At 41.9% G+C, this 25,432-nt stretch overlaps 1 protein-coding gene across 1 annotated transcript in view; it reads left to right on the top strand.

Annotated features, from left to right (window-relative positions):
- The first annotated feature begins 914 nt into the window (after positions 1–914).
- The window catches only part of pde4d (phosphodiesterase 4D, cAMP-specific), a 147,148-nt gene continuing 122,630 nt past the window's right edge, over positions 915–25,432 (top strand). Inside the window, exon 1 of the mRNA XM_073466957.1 lies at positions 915–1,105. Within this exon, the coding sequence (XP_073323058.1) occupies positions 915–1,105 (191 nt within the window). The remainder of the gene's footprint in view (positions 1,106–25,432) is intronic.

The raw sequence follows: 25,432 nt of genomic DNA on the forward strand, positions 1-25,432 counted from the left end.
CCATCTGGAAACAACATCCCTGAAGGAATACAAAGATAAATCTGTCCCATTTAGCATCTGCTCTCTGGCTTTTTTACCTTGTACACAATGATATACACAACAGTTGCCTATTTATTTGGTACACTTAGAGCTAAATCTAATACCGTAAATCCTGCGTTCATTAAGATAATGTTCACTTTTTTGTTGAAACTGTTTTGGAGAATGTTATGATCATTTCGAGGATGTAGCTTGTAGTGCTATTGAGCCGTACTACATGACAGTGACATTCTGCTTTAAAGGTCCAATTTGTAAGATAGTCGATTGTTGAGTCTCATTCCCAACTCGTCAGATACTGACCATTTGGGTTGCTGGCAGGCCCGACCTACCAACCCAGCGTTGGTGTCAGTATTTGACGTTTGGGGAATGAGATTCAACAATCAATTATCTTACAAATTGGACACTTAATCAACCTCTTTCCTAAAGCACAAGGTCAACAGTCTTTTCCAACAAAAAGTTTCTCAATTGACAAATGGTCTGCTACCTGAGAGTGTGACACTAGATTAGAGGTCTGAGAGGTGACTAAAACCATTAGGAAATCCTTCTCCTCCAAGTTCTGTTCAATATAATGTATCACATGAGGTCTTCTAAATTTTAATGGGCTTTTCATTTTTCTCATTTCAACCAGAAGAACCTTTAACTTTGGACATTTTACTGTTTACACTTTACACTGCTAATAAGTCTATATCCAGTGCTTGAAGTCCCTTTCTCATCATTTCAGTCTTTTCCTTCTGTTAAATCCCTGTGAAGAATCTCTTTACGCTTTCTCATTCTGATTCTGGTCTATGTTTTCATTGGATTCACCCAACCTTCTTTCCTCCTCATTCCAGGTGTCTGATGATTCATCAGACTCCCCGGAGCCGGGTCCGGTCACCTGCATGGAGCCCTTCCTGGTGCGGAGGCTGTCTTGCCGTACCGTCCAACTGCCCCCTTTGGCCTTTAGACAGGCAGAACAGTACTACTGTGATCGCAAGCCGGAGTCGGACACCATCACAGTTCCGCCACGGCCCACAACACTGCCACTACGCACCCCTCCCCTCATCGCCATCACCTCAGCTGACACCAGCAGGTAGGACGGTGTTGATTTGTATGTTTGTCTTTTCACAAATGTCTGTCGGTGACTGGGTAATTAGAGAAGGGTGCGAGTAGAGCAGAGTGGTTTGGTGGATCAATATAGAATCTGTTTGAAGCGAATGAGGACACATCACTTGCTAACTAACTGACACTGGGCACAAAGGCTGAAATGCATTTTTTAAACATGTGTAATTTACGTGCTTGCAACATCCTTGAAGCTGATTTCTTCCATAAGAGAGACATTTTGAGGGTGGTTGAGTGGTTTAACCGTTTTGTATCTCGTGCTAGTACTGCATTTTTGTATGCCCGCATCTACAGAGCAAAAGGGAATACCATGGCCCGTTTCTCTGGCACCAAAATTAATAAATATTTGTCTTTCTACTGCGTAGACAGCCCAGTTTTATTGAACGGTCACAAGTACGCGTATGCAGTCGGATGAAAATCATCAGATATGAGGCACAAGCAACGCAGTTTGCCAGTTTTTAGTCCGTTTAAGGGGTTGTGGCTGGTTGTGGCTGCAACCAGATCAAAGTTCACCAATGTTGAGCTGAGACTTTGCCTGGCCACCGGCTGCAAATGTTATATTTGCTTCTTTAAGACAGTCAAACTAGATGTTTGTGTTTGAATTCTGACTATTACTTAGATCTAAGTTAATCTATTAGTCTATTTTTGTGAAAATGACCCCATAATCTGTCTGAAGACAAACAATAAGCAAACATGGCTCGTGTTGTTGTGGCAGCTAAAGCGCAGATTACAACATTAACATGTACATTAATGCTAAATCAACAGTAAAATCTGACTTTGCTGACGTCTGAGCGTACTGAAATAACAGCTCCAAGACAGCTTTCAAATCAGTCCTTAGTTACAGCTGCCGCAGGACCAAACCTTCACTTCATAAAGTGACATAAAAACCGAAAATACATACGTCGGTGACAGAATGTTAGCTGTGATGGATAACCTTTCCCACGCAACCTTCAACTCTCAAAAAAAAGTGGCTGTCTGAGGTATGAAATCCATTGTCAGGAATACAAAGTATGCTTGAATAACATGCAAACCGCTGGTGTTTAAAGGATCCCAGACTGGCTACATGCTCTAAGGAGTGTGACTCATCAAATAACTGGGCCTAATAGATTTATTTTCGTCACCGCGCTCACTTACTAATCTCACAACAGGGAATGTAAATCAACATTTGAATCATGATAAACAAGATAAAAGCCACCTCTTGGAAAATTACAGTGACGACATGCAGCTTTCTGTTTTGGTTTGGATAAATCGACACAGCAGTCTTATGCATCAGGGTTTGTTTTTGACTCTGATCATCTTCACTTCTGTTTGGCATGTTGTGTCACAAATCGTACAGGCTGCTGACCTGAGACGTTATGAAGAATATTCAGTTTTCTCTGTAGCACATACACGTGTTAGAGGTGTTCAGAAATACTTTTAGTGACCACTCACAGTCTCTCTCACGCTTGGAAAACATCACCAAACAACAATCGAGAGAGAATCACACCCTGTCCGGAGAATGCTGGAGAATGTATCAGAGTGGTTAAGATGAAATGAGGCTTGGCAGAGACAGACATCGAGTCTCCAACCAGCTTTATTCTCTGGGGGCAGGCGGCGGACAAACACACCAAACAACATTCTGTATTACGAATGGTTATCCATGATATTACCGGTCCAAAAATACATCCACGCAGTTGGAAAAGGCATATATACATTCAGCGGTCCAACTTATCTGTCAGTCTGAAATCCCATTGCCCTGGGTTAGCGTTGCACTCGGAGACGGATGACAGAGTTAACTCGTCAATCAAAGAGGAAGCAACGCTCCATTGATTTGTCTTTTACTGTGGTGACATGCTTCAAAAGACCTTCTATCTGACTCATCAGCATCATGCTACCTGTATAACACTGCTCAATGGCTTGTCATATGCCAGATGAGACAGAAAAATACACCAGCTTACTATTCTTTCCCTCTAATTGTTCCTTTCTTGTCCTCCTCTCTCTGTGTCTCTCTTTGCCAAGGATGATGGGGCCTGCAGAGTCTCACAGAGCGCATAAACAATAGAGGAATGAGTAGCGAGGTACTGCGTATTAATAAGGCCTGAGCTTGTTAAAACAGCTTTAATTTGAGAATGTTTTCAGCAGACTTGTGGACAGACTTTAAACAAGAAGAAAGTGTTATTGACTTCTGGACTTCTTTATAGGGAGGAGACAAGAAAAGCTGGTGTCTTTTAGCTCTAAATGACATTTTCAGGCGGGCAGAGCAATTTCCATGGCAGCTCTGATGCACAACCTTGCTGAAATAGTTTTTCCTCAGCTTCAGTATTTCTTGCTTAAGTATCAAGAACAAGTCCAGAAATGCAGTATTTTTTTGTCCGTAGCTTGGCTTGTCACATTTCTACATTGTTCACAACATTTTCTACTATATGAGCGACAAAAACTGCCACCCATGATGGAGAAGCACAGTCGATGCTGAATAATTTACCCACAGTCATTTTGATAATGCCAAAAAGTCTACATTAGACGTAGAGGCAGCCCATTCTCTCTGAGTAATTGTCAGCAAACTTTTTATGGGAACTTCAAGAAAAGGGCAAACGCTTCCCAAGTGTGTTCGACTGACCACGCTTTGAAAATCATGTCACATTGTCTGGATAAAGACTGGGTGATTTGAAGGGAGGTTGTGTGATTATTTGAGGGAGGAAAAGGGCAGGACAGGCCCATCACCATCTCCCGCTGCTTCAGATGGTTGTATTGTCTATTTTTCAATTATGTCACTACCTTTTCTTGGAGGAAAAACTTCAAAGTCTAAAGTTTGCCTGTCTTATTTTTCAAAACTATTGCCTGCAGCACCAAAAGAACCAACTCTGATGTGAACTCAAAGTGTTTTGTTGTGTTATATCGACTAGTATATGCCTTTTCGTTTTTATTGTACAGGTCGATCATAACTTCGCCCTTTCTCCCAGTTAAACCATTCACTATGTTAACACCACATCAAGCAAATTTGACTGCTTTCATAACAGAAGCTGCTAAGTATGCACAATTTAATTTGAAAAAAAATGGGACTGGAGAAAAACGGTTGATGGGGAGAATTTTAATAAAGCCCATACATCTTAACTTTGCTTCCAGCTCTATTCATGTATAATTCAGCACAGCGGTGAGGAAGAAATACACAGTTGTGAAGCACTGAGGATGGAAGACGTACGGCACTAAATGCTCCAACTGCAACTTTTTGACTGAATTAAGTGTCATTAACTTCTAAATGAGACTGTCTGCAGGATTAATTAATTAATTAATTTTCATTAGATGCACTAAAAATGCGAATGCAAAATGATGATTTGCCCATTAAACATCACCAGTGTTTGTCTTTGCACAACACTTATCATCTACCATCTACTGTACAGCATGACAGCTTTAATCTATAGCAAAGCCAGTTTGACGTGATTTTTATTGTGCTTGTCAAGTAGAGTCCCAACGCAGCCTGATTTCCGACTGTACTGTACTATAAATAACATACTAGAGAATTTTTCCTGTAACATGAAAGTACATCAATGTCTTTTAGTACAAAGACTGTGACTTTGTTAATTAGACGCCAAGACATCAACAAATACTGACAGAAACGCGAACCAACAGATGTTCATTATGCTATTAATGTGTAGATATGAATGTATACCTTCAAAGGCTGTACCATATTAACTAGAATGGCACTCAGCATATTGCATACCTCCGCCAAAAGTACCCTTTAATCCAATATCAGATTTCATGGCCCTGTATCACTCTAAATTTTAAACCACCCATAACTGCTTAACCATAATTTGAGCCCGCCAGATCTAGGATCCGCTCGTAGAAACCAGTCATCTAATACGCCTGATTTTTTTTTTATTCCCTGAGAAATTAAGTAAAATGTCAAACAGCGCCCTGTCTCTTGATTTTGAAGAAAGTGGGAACAAATTTCTGAATCGGATCCGCACCAAAAGTTAATGGGGTCTATTCTGGGCCGAGACCCATCCCCCATCCAAATTTCGTGGAAATCTGTTCTGTAATTTTTGTGTTATCCTGCTGACAAACCAACCAACAAACAAACGGACATAGGTAAAAATACAACCTCCTATGTGGAGGTACTAGTTGTATTGGATATTGGAAATGCTGGATCAAAACAAGATATCAGTGTCCTCCCAGGAGTCATATGCATTATGCCAGAGATTAATTGGGAATTAACTGTTTTTCTTTCTTCTTCTTCATTTCTCCAAACACACACACAAACACCACACACCAGAGATCATAGATACACATGCACAGATCCAACTTGTTCAACTTCATTCAGTGTATTGCTTGACACGTATACTAATCCAATAGCAGTGCTGTTTTATCTTTTTTAACAATCTGTGCAGCCCATTGTGTGGAACTGACTGGGTTTCTTCTTCTATGTTTAATGAAAGGTGAGACTGCAACTTTCTTTTTAGATGTAAGTAGAGACGGTTAAACACCAAGGTTTTTCTCCTAGCTTTGTGCAGTTTTAAGGTTTATAAAATTGTGTTGAGACCAAGAAACTACTACTCAATTTTGGCTGATAACCTGCTCTGTTAAATACGGTCAGTACTGGCGCAGATACAGTCGGGTGGGATCAATAATTACCGGCTTCACTAAGAGTTATCTCGGTCATTGTCTCATCCCAAAACAACCGTTTTATTCTCTATAAGCTGAAAATTCTGATAAATTATATGAAACAATATCAATAATACAGTATATTCACCATGCTGACTGTGAGTCTTGAAGAGCTCATGTTATATTTTCTCCTAGCAGATATAGATTTCAACAGATGTTTAATGATTGAATCCAAGTGACCAACAAAGGTGACTCCCACAGCGTGCTGGGATGCAATCTCCACCATGACACAGTTTAAAAAAAACCCCCAAAAAACAGAAAATAAATGAAGTGTCGGTTCAGCTCTCAGCATGTGTGACCCTGCATGGACTAGGTGGCCCCGACACCTGAGCTGCTCGTGTGTGCATGCATGTGCTGCTCTGCTCCTATTATCTCTCCTCCGTGTGCTCTCCCACCACTACTGCACTTACCTGCCACTTCTGCTTTAAGTCGCCTTGTTTCAGACAAGATTACTCTTCTGCTGTTGGAGCAGGAGAGATTGCATTCCCCACACTGCTGCAAGGGTAGTGCAGAGAGAGGGAAAGAGAGAAAGAAAGAGAGAAAGAAAGAAAGAAAGCGGGCCTTGCCTGAAAGTCTCGTTTCCCTTGAAATGATGACTAACAGAGCAGAGGAGGAGAGATTTAACAAGGTGGCTGCATGTTTGCACTGCTCTGTACCCCGTGGACATCACAGGGACACACACACACACCCTGTAATAACCCACAGTGTTATTAATTACTATGAGGGTAAGCTTTTTTTTCACCTGTGGTGCGTTCAATGCCTGCTGTCATAAAGAAATTCCTAATTTGGTGGATTTTATCCCACAAAAAGATGATATTTTGGTGATGAATCTGGACTACTGGTTCAGTGCAACCTGGCTCTCTGCCCACTCCCACCTCCTGCTTGTCACTCACAGGGGAGGTGCTTTGGGTGGGTCCCCTCATGTTTAATGTATTATCCTGTTCCCTATATCCCGTCGCCGCTTGGTCCTGCAGGCGAAGGGAGGAAGTGTCGTGGACGGATGGTTTTCTTTACGCACGCCTGCACGTCCAATGAAGTACAACCGCGGGGGGTTCGCAGAAGTTTTGCATGATATTGTGGAGAGAAACGCCCGTGTGGACCGTCCTGTTCTGGACTGGACATCTCACACTGCCTCTGCTGCAGCACCTTGCTGAGATGGGCGTGTGTGGAGAGAGCGGGCAACATTTGGAGAGCAACTGAGAGTTTCTCCCCGTAGCCTCACTCGGGGGCACTCCCCCCACCCCCCATCTCCAGACCTCAGTTATCGACATTTCTCTCGTGATGCGTAAATGGATTCATTTGTGTGTTTCTGCAGGGCAGCGAGGATAAAGTTGATGGAGTTGAACCCAAAAACAAACTGGACGTGAAGCAGCCCAGAGTGACTAAAAAGTTGTCTCAATTACATCGAGGGTTATAATTCTGCCCTTAAAAAGAAAAAAAAAAGATTTTTTTTTTTTTGTAAATAATTCTATAAACACCTGAACTCGCAGTGTTATCAAACCCTCCTCCACTCTATTCTATTTGAATGCTCCCAAAGTGTTAATCTTTGCTAAAGAGATATTTTTAAGCCCAACTTGGCGAGGAGGATGGACCCTGCCTGCGGGAAAGTGGGGACGGCGTCCTTGGTCACCGGCGGTGGCGGCGGAACCGGCGTGAGTGCGAAGGCGCCCAAACATCTGTGGAGGCAGCAAAACCAAGCAGCGCTCTCTCCGCTCCACCACGCGCTGGTAGTGCGCAAGAACGACCGAGTGAGACAAAGAGGCTTTTCGGACACCGAGAGATACCTCAACCCGAGGAACATGGACCGGACTTACGCAGTGGACACGGGGCACCGACCCGGGCTGAAGAAATCCAGGATGTCGTGGCCGTCGTCCTTTCAAGGTCTTCGACGGTAAGGGCAAAAAGAGAGGGGGAAACTGCTTTTCTTCATCTTGTGTCTCTCTTTCTAATTTCCTGAGGATGGGCGTTGTGTGTGTGGATGACAGACGCGCGGGAGCGGATAAGTGTTCCGGCTCGCATTTAGTCCGAACTTTGAGGACGTTATACTACATTTTTAATTTTTTTTGTAGCTCTGTCTGTGCTCGACCTCTGTTCTGCATCACTTTTTCTGTGGCACACTGTCGAATGCATTTACTACGAGCATGGCGGTAAAGCAAAAGGATGGATAAAGTCAGTCGATGGCGAAAAGGTGACAAAAGAAACACATTTACGCACATTTACTATCACAAGAGCACTGCGGTCATGCGTCTTTCCACACTTAATCCGCATCCACAACGTCTATTTGTATAGTGTTTTTACTGTTAGGCTTACAGTTCCCTCTTTTAATTTAGGTCAGGGGGTGTGTGCGCCTGGAAAGGATGGGTTAATTTCTCGGTATAGGAAAAAAAAAGTAGGAAAGTCAGGAGAAGAGAGGTGACTACTCATACAAGCTCGTGTTTGTTAGTTGTTCTGCATCTGTCACTTTAGGCAGACAGAGTGGAGTGATTAAAGATATGAAAATGAAAGGTAGGCGTTGACCAAAGGCAGGTCACTGAATAGGTGCCCTGAACGCACCACATACATGCAGCCTCTTGTATCTTAAAGATCTGGGGTTCTTCAGGGATCCATGCCACTTACAAGCCTTACTGTGCTCATGTTTGGAAATGACTCCCTGCTCTCTGAGGGGAAAGATATACGCTAAGAGGGCTTCACATCATCACTAATACGTGGTGACCGCATCCTCTGAGATGACACTCACAATAATCTGACTCACTTGCAACACGACAACCTGGATAATATTAGTGCACGCATGACAAGCGCTGGGTCTTCGGATGTTGCTGGCACCATAAGCTGCCGTACTGTAAAAATGACGGCGGTGGTGTTTGCAGTAACAGCAGTTTTTCAGTGGGAGCCTGCCTGACAGACATAAAAGCAGCCCTGCACTCAGACAGCCTGGGTGTGTGGGGAAATGTTTCTGCTCTAATTACTCACTTGTTCTGGGAAGGAGGGAGGAAAAAAAAAAAGAGCAACTAAAAATGAAATCTGAGAAGGTCACCTCAGCTCCCTGGCTTAAGTGACTGTTCTGTATGTTTCTTTCAAACAGGATTGCTGTCTCCGCTCTTTATTCCTTCCTAAAAACCCAAAACATTTTTGTTTAGACGTGAGTGATACTCGCCCGCAGGACCACTCAGCAGTCAACTATAGGAAGCGCGCTGGCTTGTCTGGCCGACAGACAGAATGGTTGCTGTCACTGTGGCAGAACAGTCACATGGAGGAGAAGCCAGAGAGAGGGAGGGAGGGAGGGAGGGATGAGACCACAGATGGAAGTGACATTGCAAAGTGGTGTGCTGGACTAAAATCACCCATGTGATGTAAAAATGTTGCACTAAACTTATACTTTGATTCCACCGCGGTGAAATTTACCAGGTGATGTTCATGCAATGCGATTGCAGTGGGAGATCAGTCAAGCACATTTCACATCTGCTTCAGGAGGATAATTACACATAAATTAACCCAAACAAATCAAGTTTTAGACAGACGGCTAATTATGTAAGAGCACAGTGCACTCAAACACATATACAGGAACACTAACGCCAGGCCAAATCAAGATTTTACCCCCCAGCACGCCATTATGTGCAGCCGGTCAATAGGGTCATTTGATGTGTTGTTTATGCGCATCCATTGAGTTGCATGCCTTCTGCCACTTTGACTTGCAAGGGGCCTTCATCTGGTGTGGATGTCATTAAATGAACACATCTTGTTTGAGAGACAGGGATCAGTCAATCCTCCGATAATGTTATTCTTCACAGTAACATTTCAGGTGATTATGTGACGCCCAACAGATTGCAGACGTTGCGTTCAGAGCAAAACAGCCGCAGTTTAAGTTTGTTTCTTTCAATTTTCTTTCAAACACGTTAGTATACAAAAAAAGAGACATTTAAAGGTGCAGCATGTAAGAATTTTAGTTAAAAAATTAACCAAAATTATCAACAGAATGTGAAGACAAAACAGTTTTGTCAAAGATGTCCCTGATGCCTGAAAACCTCGGTCCAAAGCTCCTGTGCAAGCGATGTAAACACCAACACTCCTTCGGTAGTCTGGCTAGCTGCACGGCTAATTGAGCTAACTTGCTAACAGTAACTACAGTACAGCCATTGAACAGAATACAGTTAGCAGCTGTTAGCACTTACTCTTGTGATATGCTGCCCCTATTAGTTGACAGTATGAATTCAACAGGTATCCATTTTTTTTTTTTACATATTGCACCTTTAAATCAGGGTGCCAGACTAATGTTTTACACAATGTTTCAACTTTTTTTATTGAGGTGCACCAAAAATTCATTTTAACTAAACAGTAAAAAAGGCGGAACTGGATGTTTTTTTAAAATCACATGCAACAAGAAATTGCGATAATCTCAATTTTAAAAAGAAAAAAACCTAAATCTCGACCAATGAAAATGTTTAGTTGACCCTTGTGCCTAGTTGGCACCCTGGAGTCCTGTAAATAGATATGTTAAATTCCTGATCCATTGTTTCATGAAAACGGCATCGCTTGGCATATTGCCGTATTGATTGTATCGCCCAGACATCAGTGATTTTGCCCTTCTGGCATTTATTGGATTCTAAAAGCCTTTCAACAGCCTTTGTGAACATGCAGCTAAGCTATGATGGCTAACTCCTCCTCTTGGCTTGAAAGCTTTTTAGCATACAGCAGGGCTGTCTTTTCAGACACTTCAGCCTACACAGGTGGTATGTGATGCATGTGTTTGCATTTGAGTCATGCGTTTTATTGACTTTTTTTAATTATCAAAGCAGCAGCAGGTCACATATCATGAAAAACTCGGCAATCAAGTTGCCGCTGCAAGTCAGATACACAAGACGTATTTCCTGATTAGAACAGGCAGATATAAACAACTTCTTAGGCATTGTCCCTGTAGGAAACTAATAAGAAGAGCCAGCTACTTGCTCAACACGTATAGCTGATATCAGTCATACGGATAGAGAGAGACAGCAAGTCTATCCTCAGAGGACTGCAGATGTTGCTGTGTGTGCCCGAGCGGCTTTCTCGGCGCAAAGTCCAGCAGCCCCCAAGGTAAAACACATCACCCAAATGTGTCACAATCTAGCCTGAGCCTGGACGCCGCTCAAGGCCTCTGTGAGACCTCAGAAGGAATCTGGAGCATCCTTTGATGAGGAGATGGCATTTCTCCCGTTTTATCCCCTACTGCTTGCCTGTCCCTGCCATGGGGATGTTGCACGAGGGGGTTTTCTTTATCTGTCGAGATGTCACTGAAGAGGAGGACCATGATTTCTCTTCTCTCTGTCAAATAGCAATCAAGATTTGGCGATTCACTGGGTGGAAAAGAAAATGTCAAAACAAAAGAGGATGAAACTAGTAAGGAGGGGGAAGGATGGAAGGTGCTCCATCTGGACATGTCTTCCCCTCAGAAGCAGCAGATTGGAAAACGTACTGCTTCCCTCTCACTCTACGCTGTATTTAGCTGTTGTTGATCTGCCTCCAACTAGTCATCCTCCTACTGTGACTGTCGGTGTCAGATTGAGGGTTTTAGCCAGTGTAAAGCATAACCCCCTGGCCATGTCGTTAAATCCCAAGGGTGTTAGTGAGCAGGAACTGCTATTGGGTAGCTGTACCTAATAGCAACCCCTGCCACTGGGTACACGGCTATATATAACCCCCAGTCACAGCCACAGTCATGCTGCATAGTCTGCTACAGAACTGGCACAATGCTCATCTCCTGTATGGCTGTACTCCCAGGCATGTGAAACATGTACAGAACGTGCTAATGAACACACTTGCAGACACGAGAAAAACTTTCAATTAGCAGAGATCAGCATTAAAACGTCACGTAGCTTGGGTAATGAAATGACTCTTGACTGCTAATTTCTTAAATCTGTGAGAGTTTATACTTTGTCTAATGTCACAGTATGAAAGGCAGACAGAGCTGATAATTATGTGAATGTCAAACCCTTGTCTGGGTCTTATTGACCCGTTCACTCAGGCAGAAATTAAAGGTATATTGAGTACGTTCTTCAGATGAGTCCTGCGACTTACCCAGGCTTTGAAAGATGAGAGCATGTGCATTAGGAAGTTACTGATGCAGACACATTGAGGTGGTTAGTCAAACATTGAGTAAAGCCGAGGCTAGAAGCTTCCTGTTATGTTATAAAAGTGTCATGGTAATGGATATTAGAGCCCGACTGATACTGGATTAGGGGCTGATGCCAATACGGATGTTGGGGAGTGAAAACACTACTATAAAAATATATTGCCCAATATTCTTACATACATAATTACATTTATTTTAACTGCAATGAAAACAATAAACTTCACTGGGAAATTAATAATTATAATCAACTCCATGTGTCTTTTCTGCTGTATATTCAATCAGAAAAATAATTAATATCAGCACATGTGGGCCAACATTGGCCAGTTATATGGGCCAACCAATAAATCGGTCAGGCTCTAATAGATATACAGTGAATATCAACACTGAGGGGATGAAGTCTATTTCATCCAAGGACTTCATTTTCTTATAATACAGCTACAGTGTGACATTGGTCAAACCAAAAGAGAGAAATGATGACATCCTGATCCATTTCACACTTCGTTTCATGCTGAAAAGATCTTTTCTCTCAATTTTCCTGTAGCCCTGGATCTGACTAAGCCCATGCATTTCTCCACTTGCACCATCAAAACACAGCATAGCATTCAAGATAGTTATTTCGTGGAGAAGCTCCTCATCCGCCACGCTGCTAGCTATAACTCACGTTGCATGTTTTACAAGAAGTTGTAGTTGTAGTAATTCGTCCAATTATCATAGACATCGAGTTGCTGATGGGACTCTTTTGGTTTGTTTTTTAGCACAGTGGTCAGTTTGGAAACAAAAGTAAGAGGACATTAAACACTGCGATCTAAAGGATTTGCCTTAAAAGTTTATTGTGGATGCCTTCAATTCAATCATGATCTAAAATCACCAAATGGCCTACCCTTAATACAAAAAAGGCATGCATAGAAGTGGGTGGAATATGGTTACATTCCATTCACTAAGTGGATGGATTATAACCAAAAACACTCACAGGGAACCATAAAAATCCAGGCCACATAACAGCTACTCAGAATCCATTAGTGAGTCTATATATTAACAGTCACAGTTTCAGTCAGCCTTGTCTGTAAACCAATTATATAGTCCATCCATCCATCCATCGTCTGTAACCGCTTATCCTTTTCAGGGTTACGGGGGTGGGGGGGTGGGCTGGAGCCAATCCCAGCTGACATTGGGGCGAGCGGCTGGGTACACCCTGGATAAGTCGCCAGTTCATCACAGGGCTGACATATAGGGACAAACAACCATTCACACTCACGTCAACACTGAAATTACAGACAATTTAGAGTAACCGATTAACTTAACTTTTTGCACGTCTTTGGATTGTGGGAGGAAGAACCCACGCAGACGCAGGGAGAACATGCAAACTCCGCACAGAAAGGCCCTGCCCCAGCCAGGTCTCTCCCCAGTTATATAGTGACATTATTAAACTGTAATTACCTCACCTCCATTTAAAACACCAGGGTACACTCCTTAAGAAGACTAATCTTCTCGACTGTTTATTTACTCTGAATAATGCCTACAGTTCTGATTTTACATCACTCAGTTAAATGAGAGTTTTGGATGTTAAAAGTCTTATGTTGTCCTGTTCCAAAGGACATTTGTCAGAAATGTGAAGGACAGTACACTCTGTGAAGGGGATTTTCCTTACCTTAACAAATCCTCTAAATTTCAAATGCCGTTGTCTATTTGTAGCCTATAACCACAGTGTGTGCATGTGTGTGTGCGATCTTTTGTTGGTTCTTATCTAATCTTTTATTAAGTTGGGAACCTGAGGTGTAGATACTAGTCTAGAGGCTCTCGAGGATTTTTTTTTTTGATTGGGCCTAAAAATGTTGGTATATGCTGTGATGATGCAACCATACTATGTTGACTTGGTGTATGCAATACAGCATGTACTGTATGGTTGAGCCCTCACATTTTGCAGGCTGGCACTCTTAGAAATAAGAATGCAGTGACAGTTGAGCACTCTCTGATGCTGTTTTGCAGAGCGTGAAATGACAACACAAATCTATTTCATTGATTGCCATCAATTTTAGTGTCACAACAGAGAAAGTGGTGGATGGAATCGCTTCCTTTGTTGTCAGGTCAGACAATCTACTGTGATCATTACGTAACCCTTCCAATCAAAACCGCGTGAAAAGAAAAAAAAAAACAGTTTGTACGATAGTGGCATTGTACACAGAGTAAGCTCAAACAAAAGCAAAAAACTGATTAAATTAAAATTCACAACTGGGAAAATGAATTTTTAATGTATGCATCTGTTCTTGTGCAGCACTGCAGGTAGACAGGCAAAGTGGGATCCTGCTAAGGGAACATATTTGGTGTCCAGCAGGGACTGCAGGCCATTGTGTGTGTCTGGCTCTATAGGATAACATTATTGCTTCATAAATGCGAGGCGCTGTGCTGAAATGACAACGTCACAATAGAAACAGAGCTCCAACAGCGTTTGTGAAGCAGAGAGGACTGGTCATCTAATTTTTACCAGCAGGAAACAGGCATTTGTTTTCATTGCTCCCCCTGGCTCTGTGTCCTCGCTGGTCATCTGTGAGGCTAATAAAATGCATGAAAACCTTTTTTGAAGGACAGCCTTGTATCAGGCTACAAGCCAAAGCCTCTCTAGACTTCCTGCTTGATGCTGGGTGATTCCCTGTGCTCTTGGCTGGCTGTGCTGGACTGATCCTATTACACGCCACAGGGTGATAAAGACTCTAGCTGGGCTAGTGACTGGTCTGGTCTAGGGGTCTGCTGATAGCTTTGAAAGAGACCACACATACGTATGAATTAGTGATAATTGAATTGTCAGGATATCTGTATCAAAGCTATGGAGAGATGTCAGCATTCATTGCTCTTTACAAGGCACATGGTCTTGATATGGCAGCTCCACTACTTGCATCATGTTTCATAGCCGTCAGTGTTGCATCATTGTGACGCCATACACACTTCCAAAGAATTCATTAAATATTTTTGCCACTTGAAAACTGATTGCAAATTCCAACCGATACTTGATGTTCCTATAATGTCTCTATAATGTACGTTCAATTTACATTTAAATCATGTAAAGGAGGCCTATTAGATACAACCCCAATTATTCCGAAAATAGTTGTGACGCTTTGTAAACCTTAGATAAAACATAATGTGATAATTAAAATCATTTAATGTTTAACTTCAGCAAGTTAATTGATTTTTGTAAATATGTTCATTTTTAATTTGTTACCAGCAGCACATTTCAAACGTGTTGTGGAACGCTCAACAAAACACCTGTTGGGACATTCCTCAGGTAAACAGATCAATCGGTAACAGGCGATACTGTGAAAGGTTTGTCTTTGAAAGGCTCAGTTGCTCACAAACGAGGATGAGGCAAGATTCAACACTTTGTGAAAACCGGTTTGTACGTAGGATAATGCTTCATTGGACTGGGGGTTGTAGCAAAGAAAGTGTAATGAGAAATTCTTACAGAAAAAATGAAATAAAAGGACTTCTTTTGTCTTGTTCCTTCCCTGTTTCTTCCCTGTAGGGAGGACTGGACTGGAGTTTCAACAATAAACATATTTCAAGCAGTGATCAGATTTTCCCTCGAAGCGGCTGGTAGTGGGATGGCTTCTCAGTGGAAGCGGATTGAGATTGAAACAACAGTCTGTGTGCAAAGCTCGTTCACATGCTGATCAAGTAGACCTCATTGGGGAACAACATATTCCCTCGCATCCTGTGATATCACAATGAAAACATATGATCTCATCCAATGGCTTTTATAGGCCACACAGAATGGATAGTGGGGCGGCACCTATTGCAGACCAAATGCTGGAAGAAATCGACTAACAATTAACCTGATGGCAGGTTGCAGGCTCCCTGAACATGATCAGGGTTCATAAACCGCACTGTAATGAAGGCAGTTGTTGTGGGAACTGTCAGTCATGCTCGGCTTTAATACTCAATGCATGTTTCTCCGATTACTTCCGTCAGGGTTTGATTATTTTTTCCCCTTTGCCAATTTTCTTTCTTTCTCTGTCAATCAGTGCGTAGTCTTGAGACATGCATCTTCTCCATCTGCAAATCTCTGATTCTCAGCACGCTCACAACTAACATACTGAAATACAGTCACTTCTTATGTTTGAATCTTGTCCTTCCGTCTGTGCCATTGTCTTTTCCCGTCTCTCTTTTGCTCTCACACATACTGTTTATGTCTATTGATTTCCCTCCTCTTTCAGCGTCTTGGTGCTGAATGATTTGCCTTTTAGGTCCACATGTCTCCTGCCGCATCTGTCAGCTCTCATCTGATGACCTGCCACACACACATTTAAACCAGCCTGCTCTGGTCAAGAAACGTGAAGGATTCCCTGCGGCAGATTGCATCTCCACCACTTGTACAACTGCCTTCCTCCAGCTCTACATCTGTGTTAAAGAAATCTAAATAGATTAATAGCTTCAGCAATTTTCCATACCTATTACTACCATCCAACACTGAACGAATGCAGCTCTGAGCAGATTTGAGGCTGCTTTAAGATCATCTACTTGGTTTTCCCATCCCAAAAAACAATATTGGTTCATATAGGCAGCCACTCTCAGGCCGAAAGCTAAAACAAGCCAATCCCCAATTGCCAGAAGTTTCTGAGAGAAATGAAGGGAAGAAAGTCAAACATTTGGCAAGGTAAAGTGGCCCGGATATTTTTCTAGGGAGTTGGTTTACCAAGCCAAAATTTCAAATGCTAGTTAATGAGAGAAAGGAATTGAGGGGAGAGAGAGAGAGAGATGAGGAATGACAATAAAGGTCCCTCACTGAACTAAAAGTGTAGTTCACAGTTCATTCCTCCACTCCCAACTCACAGCGAGCCACAGTGTATGAAATATGTAATAACAAGATGTTGGATGCTCGAAGTCCAGCAGCGAAGTTAAGGCAGTTGGTACCGCTTGATAAGCCTATCAAGAACAGCCAGTAATGAAGCAGTTTTCTTTTTTATTCGATCACTTAGTTAATAGCATGAAGTAGTGAATGAATTGCAAGCACACATACTTTTCTATCTCCATCAGATAAATGGCAAATGGTATTATGACAATACCAGCATTGCCGCAGTATCACAAGAGAAACCATCACAGCTGACGATGCCATACTGGAAATATCCGGTCGTAACTTGAACACCATGTTGACCGTCGATCGACTGATGACTTACGGGGTCCTGAAGGGTTGTTCTATGTCATAGGGGGAGATTTCAACCACTACCCCTTGTAACTCTGTTCTGAGGGGCAAGGGAGCACTCGAAATCAAGGGGTAGGGGTAAATCTTGGAAATGGGATTGGGGCTCGGTGTCTGTATACATGTGTTACACGTTTGTCGGCACATATGGTCGGATCGCAAACAGACTGCTTGGTAATAAATGTCAGGTTGCATGCAGACCCTCGTCGATGTGGGCAGATGACCACATTTACGTGACGCAAACCCTTCTTCCCTCTCAGCTGTGGTGGAGTAACACCTTGACTGTATTGAGACAACTTGCTTTGGTTTGGGTTGAAGTTTTTCTGGCCTTTTATGGTATATAGTAGAATACAGCTTCGGTGTTTAACGTAAAGGTAATTATGGTGGCACGGTATTAACAATTCGTTGAATGCTGAGGCTTGCCAGCAGTTATGCCACGACTTTTGAGGTCAACAGTATAACTTCCCTGTAGGGAACGCAAGGTCATCTGCAATTTGCATATTTGTTTCCTTGAGACAAACACAGCTCATCTGAAAACAAGCATGAATAATTCATAGTCCATCAGTGCTTTTGTAGATTAACAGTGCTTGAAACGAATTTTAACATGCTTTACGTAATCTAGATTTCAATCAGGAGAGACTAGTGAATGATGTAAAGATAATGTTTATGACAGCAGATTAAATGTGATAATTTAGTCTTATCAGAAAGTCCTTGGTACAGAGGGAGAGTCTCGTGATCGTGGGGGCCTCTACCCTAAGAAGCAGCAAGGAAAATCCCTCAATGGACTCCACACAATGGTGTTGGTGGTGATGGTGTTGGTGGTGGTTGATGAATCTGTTGCGACCAAGGTTGATGAAATTAAGCTGGAGAATCTGGGAAGACTAGGCGCGGAAAAAACAGCAGAATGAATGGACTAAGGGCAGAGAGAGAATCATATTTTAAAAGACAGTAACAAGATGCGAGGTGAACAATGTAGGCGTGTGTCACTGGGTTATTGGCTGGATGTGACCGGCTGATGTGAACAGCTAATATCAATTAACAGTCTAAGAAATTATGAGTGAATGAGAGGAGTGAATGACTGGATGATATGAGAAATAAACTAAAGACCAAGCCAGAGCTTCATGTTCATTTGAAATAGCCTCTTTTCCTTTTTTTTGTCCAAATCTGTCATAAAGAAATCAGCAGACCTTTTGGTCAAAAGCCTTATGATTACACAGAAGACACTTCTGTGTACCTACTTCATTTCAAAAGAAGTTGAGAAGTTTAAAGGGACATTGTGGTCCCATTTTCTGCTGTAGTCCGCTGTAACTGACATGAATTCAAGATGACTCTGACGCTTGCTGTGAAGGACATCACTGTCTTTTACTGCTAACTTACAAGCCTACAGGGTGTGTGTATTTGATATTGAAAAGATTCAGATGGAGTAGCAGTTTACAACCTTGACTCATGAGTTGTTTTTATGTCACTATGGGGATATGATTGGCTAATAAATCGGCCCAGAACCATTTGCTTATTAACAGGAGATGGATTTCGTAGCAGGCCCATGGGGAAGAATGGAGAGGCTGGTCTTGATGGCTCCTATTACAGAGCCATTAGTAGAACTCTTCAGATTGTCTACCAGTGTTTGTAATTACATCATCATTAGAGACCGTTCTGTTGTACACAAGTTAGATCTGGTCCAGTAGGATGCTCCAGCTTGGCTTGTTTTTTCCCCCCTTTTCATTGAGGCACACAGCTCCTTCAAACTTTGCTACATTTTTCTTTTTAATCTGTTAATTTTTTTTTTGCCTTTATCACCGAAACACCTATGACAGAAATGCATCACCATTGGAAAAGAAAGTGTGGGTTTTGGACTGAGGGCAGCGGACTCTGAGATTTTCACTGCCCAAGGCATCTTTTTTTACCATCCAACGTGACCAGCTGGACTGCCCCAGGGAGGAGAGGAAAGGAGTTGGGGATAAGAGTCATGTTATCCAGCTTGGATTTGAGGCTGCTCCTGGCTATGGCTGGTCGCAGGGAAATCAAATGGATGAAATTGGAATCGGAGTTGTGCCTACATCTTGACCAGAGACCTGTCTCCACCACAACATCCCAGATCAAACTGTCGCACCCAATATTCAGAATGTGTTCCGAGCCAACAGAGAGAAGGACTTGGTTGCAAATCACAGATGTCTAATCAGATAAAATGATGAAGTGATGGCATTTTATATCCAAAATGTCAAAGGTCCACTTCACTTGGACATCATAAAGTTTTGCAAAAACACTTTTTTGGCCATTATTCAATGCCAAACTCAGAAACAGCAGGGGAGATTGTGACCATATTTCACATTTGGTCGAATACTGAATTGGTGACATTGATCTTCGGTGCCCACCCTGAAACTGTTGTGATTGATTAGATCTTCTGTGCTGCCTGGTTGAAGATGTTTGTGAAGCATCCATGTTTTAGAATTTGTAGCTTCGTCACGTTCTGTCACAGTCAGCTCCATCGACCAAACGTGAACACATATAAGTAGCTTGACTGTGGTCTAACACAAGCTGACTGTGGCTACATTAGTCGGGACAGACGTGGATGTAAACTGCAGCTTGACTGGTGTTCGGAGGCATTCAGCCGCGAGGCAGTAATTCTAGTTCTTATAACATTCATTGCAAATAATACCTTTTAAGATCTAACCGATTTTCACAGTGGATGAAAGCATTGAAATATTCATAGAAACATTCAAAACCACTCCACCTTGACCTTGACGTCTGACTCTCAATATAGATATTTAGCCATTAAGATAAAAAAAAAAGACACTCCCATAGAAAGTAGTGTCTTAAAGCCCCAGAGTAAGGACTGCAGCAGTCCCCTTTCACAGAATGTGATTCTTGACAGCACACATTCAGCAGCTTTTCAGAGCTTGATTTCTTCTCCTTTCCTGCCTGGCAGAAGTCGTACTACTCAAAAAATGGTGAATGCAGTGTATGGACAGAGGTGTTCATTCATTTGTAGCACAACTTGCCACAACTTCAGTGTGTGCCGTTCAAGCAAAAGGCGGTTTGAATAATGTAAAAAGTGTTCCTCGATATTATGTTTGCACGGTTTTGGAAACGCGTGGACATGAACCATTGCTTTTGGAAAGCTACACTTTCTGTATTCCAACACAACAGTCTCCTCCCAGCACTCTTTTCTCCAGCTCTCGCTGACATATTCACCATTGTCTTTCTGCATCAACTCTTGCATGACTTTAGATCAAGGCTTCTCCTTGAGACTTACATAGTTAGACACCATAACAACGGGAACGGGAAGGGTACAGAAAAACATTTTATTTCTCAGCGGGCTCATTCCATAATGTTGTCAGACATATAAATCTGACCCTGGTGATGATGGTTGCGCAATATCCCTAAAGGACTACCTGCAGCCTGTTTCATGACTGCCAGCTGCTGCACTCTCATCACTTAGACGCAAAAAACATACGGTAAAAGGGTCCAGGTTGAAAGATACAGAAATTCCCCTGTAACAATTCCATCCACACCTTGATTTGTACTGTTCATTTGCATGGCACAACATTACAGCCAGTTGTACAATAAATTAGATTTATTCAGTATGAAATAGATCCATCCTGTTTGAGGTGAATCATAATCTGCTTGCATTTCCCCTGAATGCATTTCGCAGAAGGTCACCTTGCTCATTTGGGAAATAGTCGCCATGGCTACATTAGTTAGAGGGGTGCACTGATTTCATTAGTGATGAGATCTCATGAGGATGCTTTGAGGACAGTAAGCAGTGAGTGCAGGAAAGAGGAGAAAGCAAGAGAAGATGGTAAAGTTCTCGTCTACAGCACTTTTCTATGTAGTAGGTCCTCAGTTTTTGAAAATATTCAACAGTGGTACAGTCATAGCTGTCCTTACAATTGATCTTTATTCCCTAAATATGTGGCCTGTTTGTGTCTGGTCTGCAATTGAATGGATGATTTTTCTTACTCGGCCTTGACACGTTTGCCATCAAACGGTTTTAGAATTATGCACTTGTCAGTGTTCATTTTTCACCAATAGCAGGTTCACAGAGAAAAAAAGAGTCAAAGCAGTTCAATGCCAAAAACTTAAATTTAAAGTTACGCCTGTGGAGATTTTGAACAACCGGAACGATGGAGTTTTTGCCTGTTTTGTCTGCCAGTTTGACCATATTTGACTAATATGTGCAAAGAGGTATAGCAATGCATGAATAGGAATGGAATAATGTAAACAACTTTGTTATTCAAAAAAACTCCACAGGGCACCTTTTCATTTGGTGAGTAGAAAAAGAATTACCTCAAAAGTTTTGTTGGGCTGGCAAGACTACCAAACAATACAAATATGTAACTGGAAGTAAGGAAAAGGAGAGAAAGATGTGACAATTGTGTTATTATAATAAAGCAGCAATCATGAAAAATTGTTGGTAGTTTTCTCCTTCCACCTTTGGATTACTGATACCAGACCTGGTAATCATTCAGCCTGATATTTGTCAGATTCGTGTCAAGAAAAACCTGCCTGTCAGTAGATTTTGTGCAAGAAAGGATTCAGTTAAACAGCTCAGTGCCTCACACGGTGAATACAATAGTTGTAGTGGCCCTGTTGTTATTTCTTCCATACTTTTTTATTTGGTTATATGTACAGACAGTTAGGCAGGGCGAGGGAAAACGTGATAGTCCGTTACACTTTATCTATTTTTTTCCCCATGCAGGAGTGATAAAAAAAAATTGTGATGTGTCTGCAGGACATCTTGGAGCACTGAATAGCTGTGCCCTACTTCCATCCTTTCCCTCAGGAATGCCCTACCTGCCTGTGTTCATCTGCATCATTTAGCCCAAGATGACTCAGGGCTCAACTGTAACGTATCAGAAATTCATATTACAAAGGCTGCAGGGTCTGGGGAAGTAAAGTTGGAAATACAAAAATGTATCTTCACCATTTGAGATACACAATTACTCAGAAATCAGTAGGACTTCTTTGCTGTAGTTACGGATACTGTTAATGCTGCTACTTAAATGAAGACTTAATCGTACAGAGTAATATCACTTGAAAATGCCCTTGCAGTAAGTTTCCTCTTGGACTTTGCTACAGTACACTCACATTCACCATTCTTCACTGTTTTTAATCTCAAACGTCACAGCCTGCTGGCACTCTGAAGCTCACGCCATCCCCATACAGTGTGTGCACCATCAGGGACTAAAATCTCATCGGCATCTTAACCCATTTATCTTCCCTTGTCTTGCTCCATTTATCATACGCACCCACTGTCTGGACTTGCAGTAGCTACAAACGGGCAGCGTTGAAGTTTAAAGAGGAAGCAGTGGAGAGAGAGAGGAAGTTAATTTTGATATGGTCACGTTGTCGAAAGAAGCATTTCATTTAAAAGAGAATAGCATTTTCAACATCCTTCATTAAAATAGATATAAGCACCGGGGATCTTGGCAGTGTTCGCTGTGTAATGTGGTGCATGTGCTCCCTGCAACTGCTTCAATGCTGCACTTGTAATTTGGAAGAGTGGCTTTTAAAGTTGAGTTGCACGGTACAGAAACGCAACATAGCGCGTGTGTGCCATGATGAGTGAGGTATGCCCTCTAGCATCTCTCCCCTGAGTCAGTATGTAATGAGAATGCAGGTCTGTCCATCATACTGAATCATTGTTTGTGTTCTGGTCCTAGGCCAGTCCCATCTCTGACGCTGATATACACTATAACTGGGTCACGCTCCTGCTCCAAAGGACTTTGTTACTGTGCTCAAAGCCGTACTGTGGAACTCCTCTTCAGTGTGGCCATGGTGTGAATTAACGAAAAGGAAACGCAATACTTGAAAAAGTAGTCTCGACAGTTTGTCCTTGTGGCGTCCCAATCACATGATGCTGTTCACTTTTTTTTTTTTGTAAAGCCTTTGTTAACATGTCATAAAAGCTCTACATAAATGGACTTTATTATTTTTTCTTTTTAAAAAAAGCGAATCTGAGGATGTGTGTGCCATTTAACCAAGCATACCCTTCATGAGTCATCTGGCCTGACAACATCACCGATGGGATCTTATTTCTTTTCATGCTCAGAGTGTTGTTGTTGTTTTACTATTGACAGCGACTTTACTCTTTACTACCTGTCTGCTATAGACTGTAACTGCTTCATAATAAGATTCATCAACGTGTGTGTGGGCAGTGAGACAGTGATTCAATCACCTATAATTCTCAATTAAATACATGAACTTTCACCACCTCCCTCACAATGAGGAGCTATGACCATGAAGTGAGCGCCTCGTATTTGCTGCCTTTCACTCAGTAGATAAAACTCAGCAGTGGAGATATGAGAAGTAGTCGCTGTAAACTGAGATATAAGGCTGTTTGACTTATTTTGCTGTAAAGGATGTGTTGTTACCTTTATATTGTGGAGAAATCTGGTTTTATTGCACTGCATGTTTGTTCCAATTAGTAGCTATGACAGCTGCTAATTGGTAGTTAATGAGCCAGAGGATAATTATACTATAAAGTGCTGGTCTTTGTGCGCTTGTTTTTCTGTTTTTGCACAAATAGGTTGAATGTATTTTGATCCCAATCATGCGTGCAAGTGGGGGAAAGAATGGTAAGCGCACAATATTTATGACTAATTGCTTAAGTGGAAATCTGATGTGCACATAGTTTGACGATGACTTGAGATTCACTGAGCTCAGAATATCACATGATTTCATGAAGACATATTTGTTCTGCTTTTTTAATCGAACCGATTAAATGTCCGCAAAGTATGTTCCTGCAAAACCACATATAAGTTAAACTTTACATTTTTCAGGTTAAATTTGTATTTGTCTTGTCACAATGCTGTGCTGATACGCTGGTTAGGTTTAGGCACAAAAACCACATGGTTAGGGTTAATAAAACATCATGGTTTGGCTTACAATACCTGTTTTGTTCACCAGAAACACAGGTGGAAATTGTCCTGAGGTTGCCTTAAAAATATCCAGTGGTTTCACACTTACAAATGCTGAAACAGTCACAAGTTTGGGAGCTGTATCTCCACCTCCATCCCCTCCACCCCCAGAAATGAAAGAAGGGTAATAAACATGTAATGTGAATGTGATATGACGCGTTTCGCGAAAGTGTCACTATGCTACATAGCGTATGTATAGGTGCATCTGTGGTTTGCCACTGCTAGCATTTTATCCTGGCGATTAGATGCAGTTTGTCATATTTATATTTTTGTTGATTGTCTGTCCTTGTTTAGAAAGTGCAGTTTGCTTAGTGTTTGTGGAATTGCATGCCAGGAGTTATTATAGGTCATAACAGCCTGTTAAAGAAAACTCCCTTTTTTTCTCACTGTGGAGTTTATTTAAGTGGTAATAATGGTGCTTCATACCTCTTCTGTAGATGACACTCAGTGTTTCACTCGCTGATATTTACTGACGGTCTAAAGCTTTCTCTCAAAACGCCTGACTTCTCTTTCTCCCTCGTCTCTCTCTCTCTCTCTCTCTCTCTCTCTCTCGCTCTCTTGTGCTCTCTGAATGTCTCACGTCCTCCCAAGAGAGCAGTTGTGTATACATAATTCTCCCCCAGTATCTGTGTGTCTCTGCTCCCTCGTGTATTCTCCGGTGATGAATAGAGCTCCACAGATCTGAAAGAAGTCAGGATTTAAGCTGCACCAAAAACACAGAGGCTATAAACCACTGTCCCTACGCTGCCACATAACCAAGATCCACTGAAGCCAAAATGAAGGTGAAGAATTTGCCTCCTGCTGCTGTATTGAATAGTAATGTGGGCCTGGCTGAATGTGAACAGTTTGCTTGGCGTTAATATTTCACGAATATGCTGCTTTATGTATTCGAGGCAGTCTAAAAAAAAATACTGTTTATCTTTTGTTCTTGTGTTTGCTGGTGCAGCGTCTGTTTTAGTGATTTTTTTGTCTTGAAATGAATTTGCGTTGAGGTGGGTGTAGTTCGAGTGGGACAGTTGAGTTTAATGCAGTGCAGTTTTGTTACATATTTTGGCTTATTATATACTTCTTATTGCACAGCACCATTTTTGTAGCTTTTGTTATTGAATGCACTCACTCAGGACCTTACCTTAATCCCCCCCCTTTCATTTTCATCTCCAACTTTGATGTACATCCTTTCATCTAGTACAGATTTAAATTCTCAACAAAAAAAGTTGTTTTTGCTGTTAAGAATCTGAAACCATGCCCGACACCTCCCTAGGTCCAGCTTCCCGAGTGTGTGCTTGTCTTTCTCTTATGTTATAATAAACTGAATCTTCAGTCTTTTGGATTTTGGCTGTTGAAATTTGAAGACTTCACCTTGAAATCTGGGACATTGTTCTCTTAATTTATAGACAAATTGATTGAGAAAGCCACCGTCAGATTGATCATTAGTTCGAGCCATAT

This window comes from Pagrus major, chromosome 5 (genome assembly GCF_040436345.1).
Source record: "Pagrus major chromosome 5, Pma_NU_1.0".
Taxonomy (NCBI): Eukaryota; Metazoa; Chordata; class Actinopteri; order Spariformes; family Sparidae; genus Pagrus; species Pagrus major.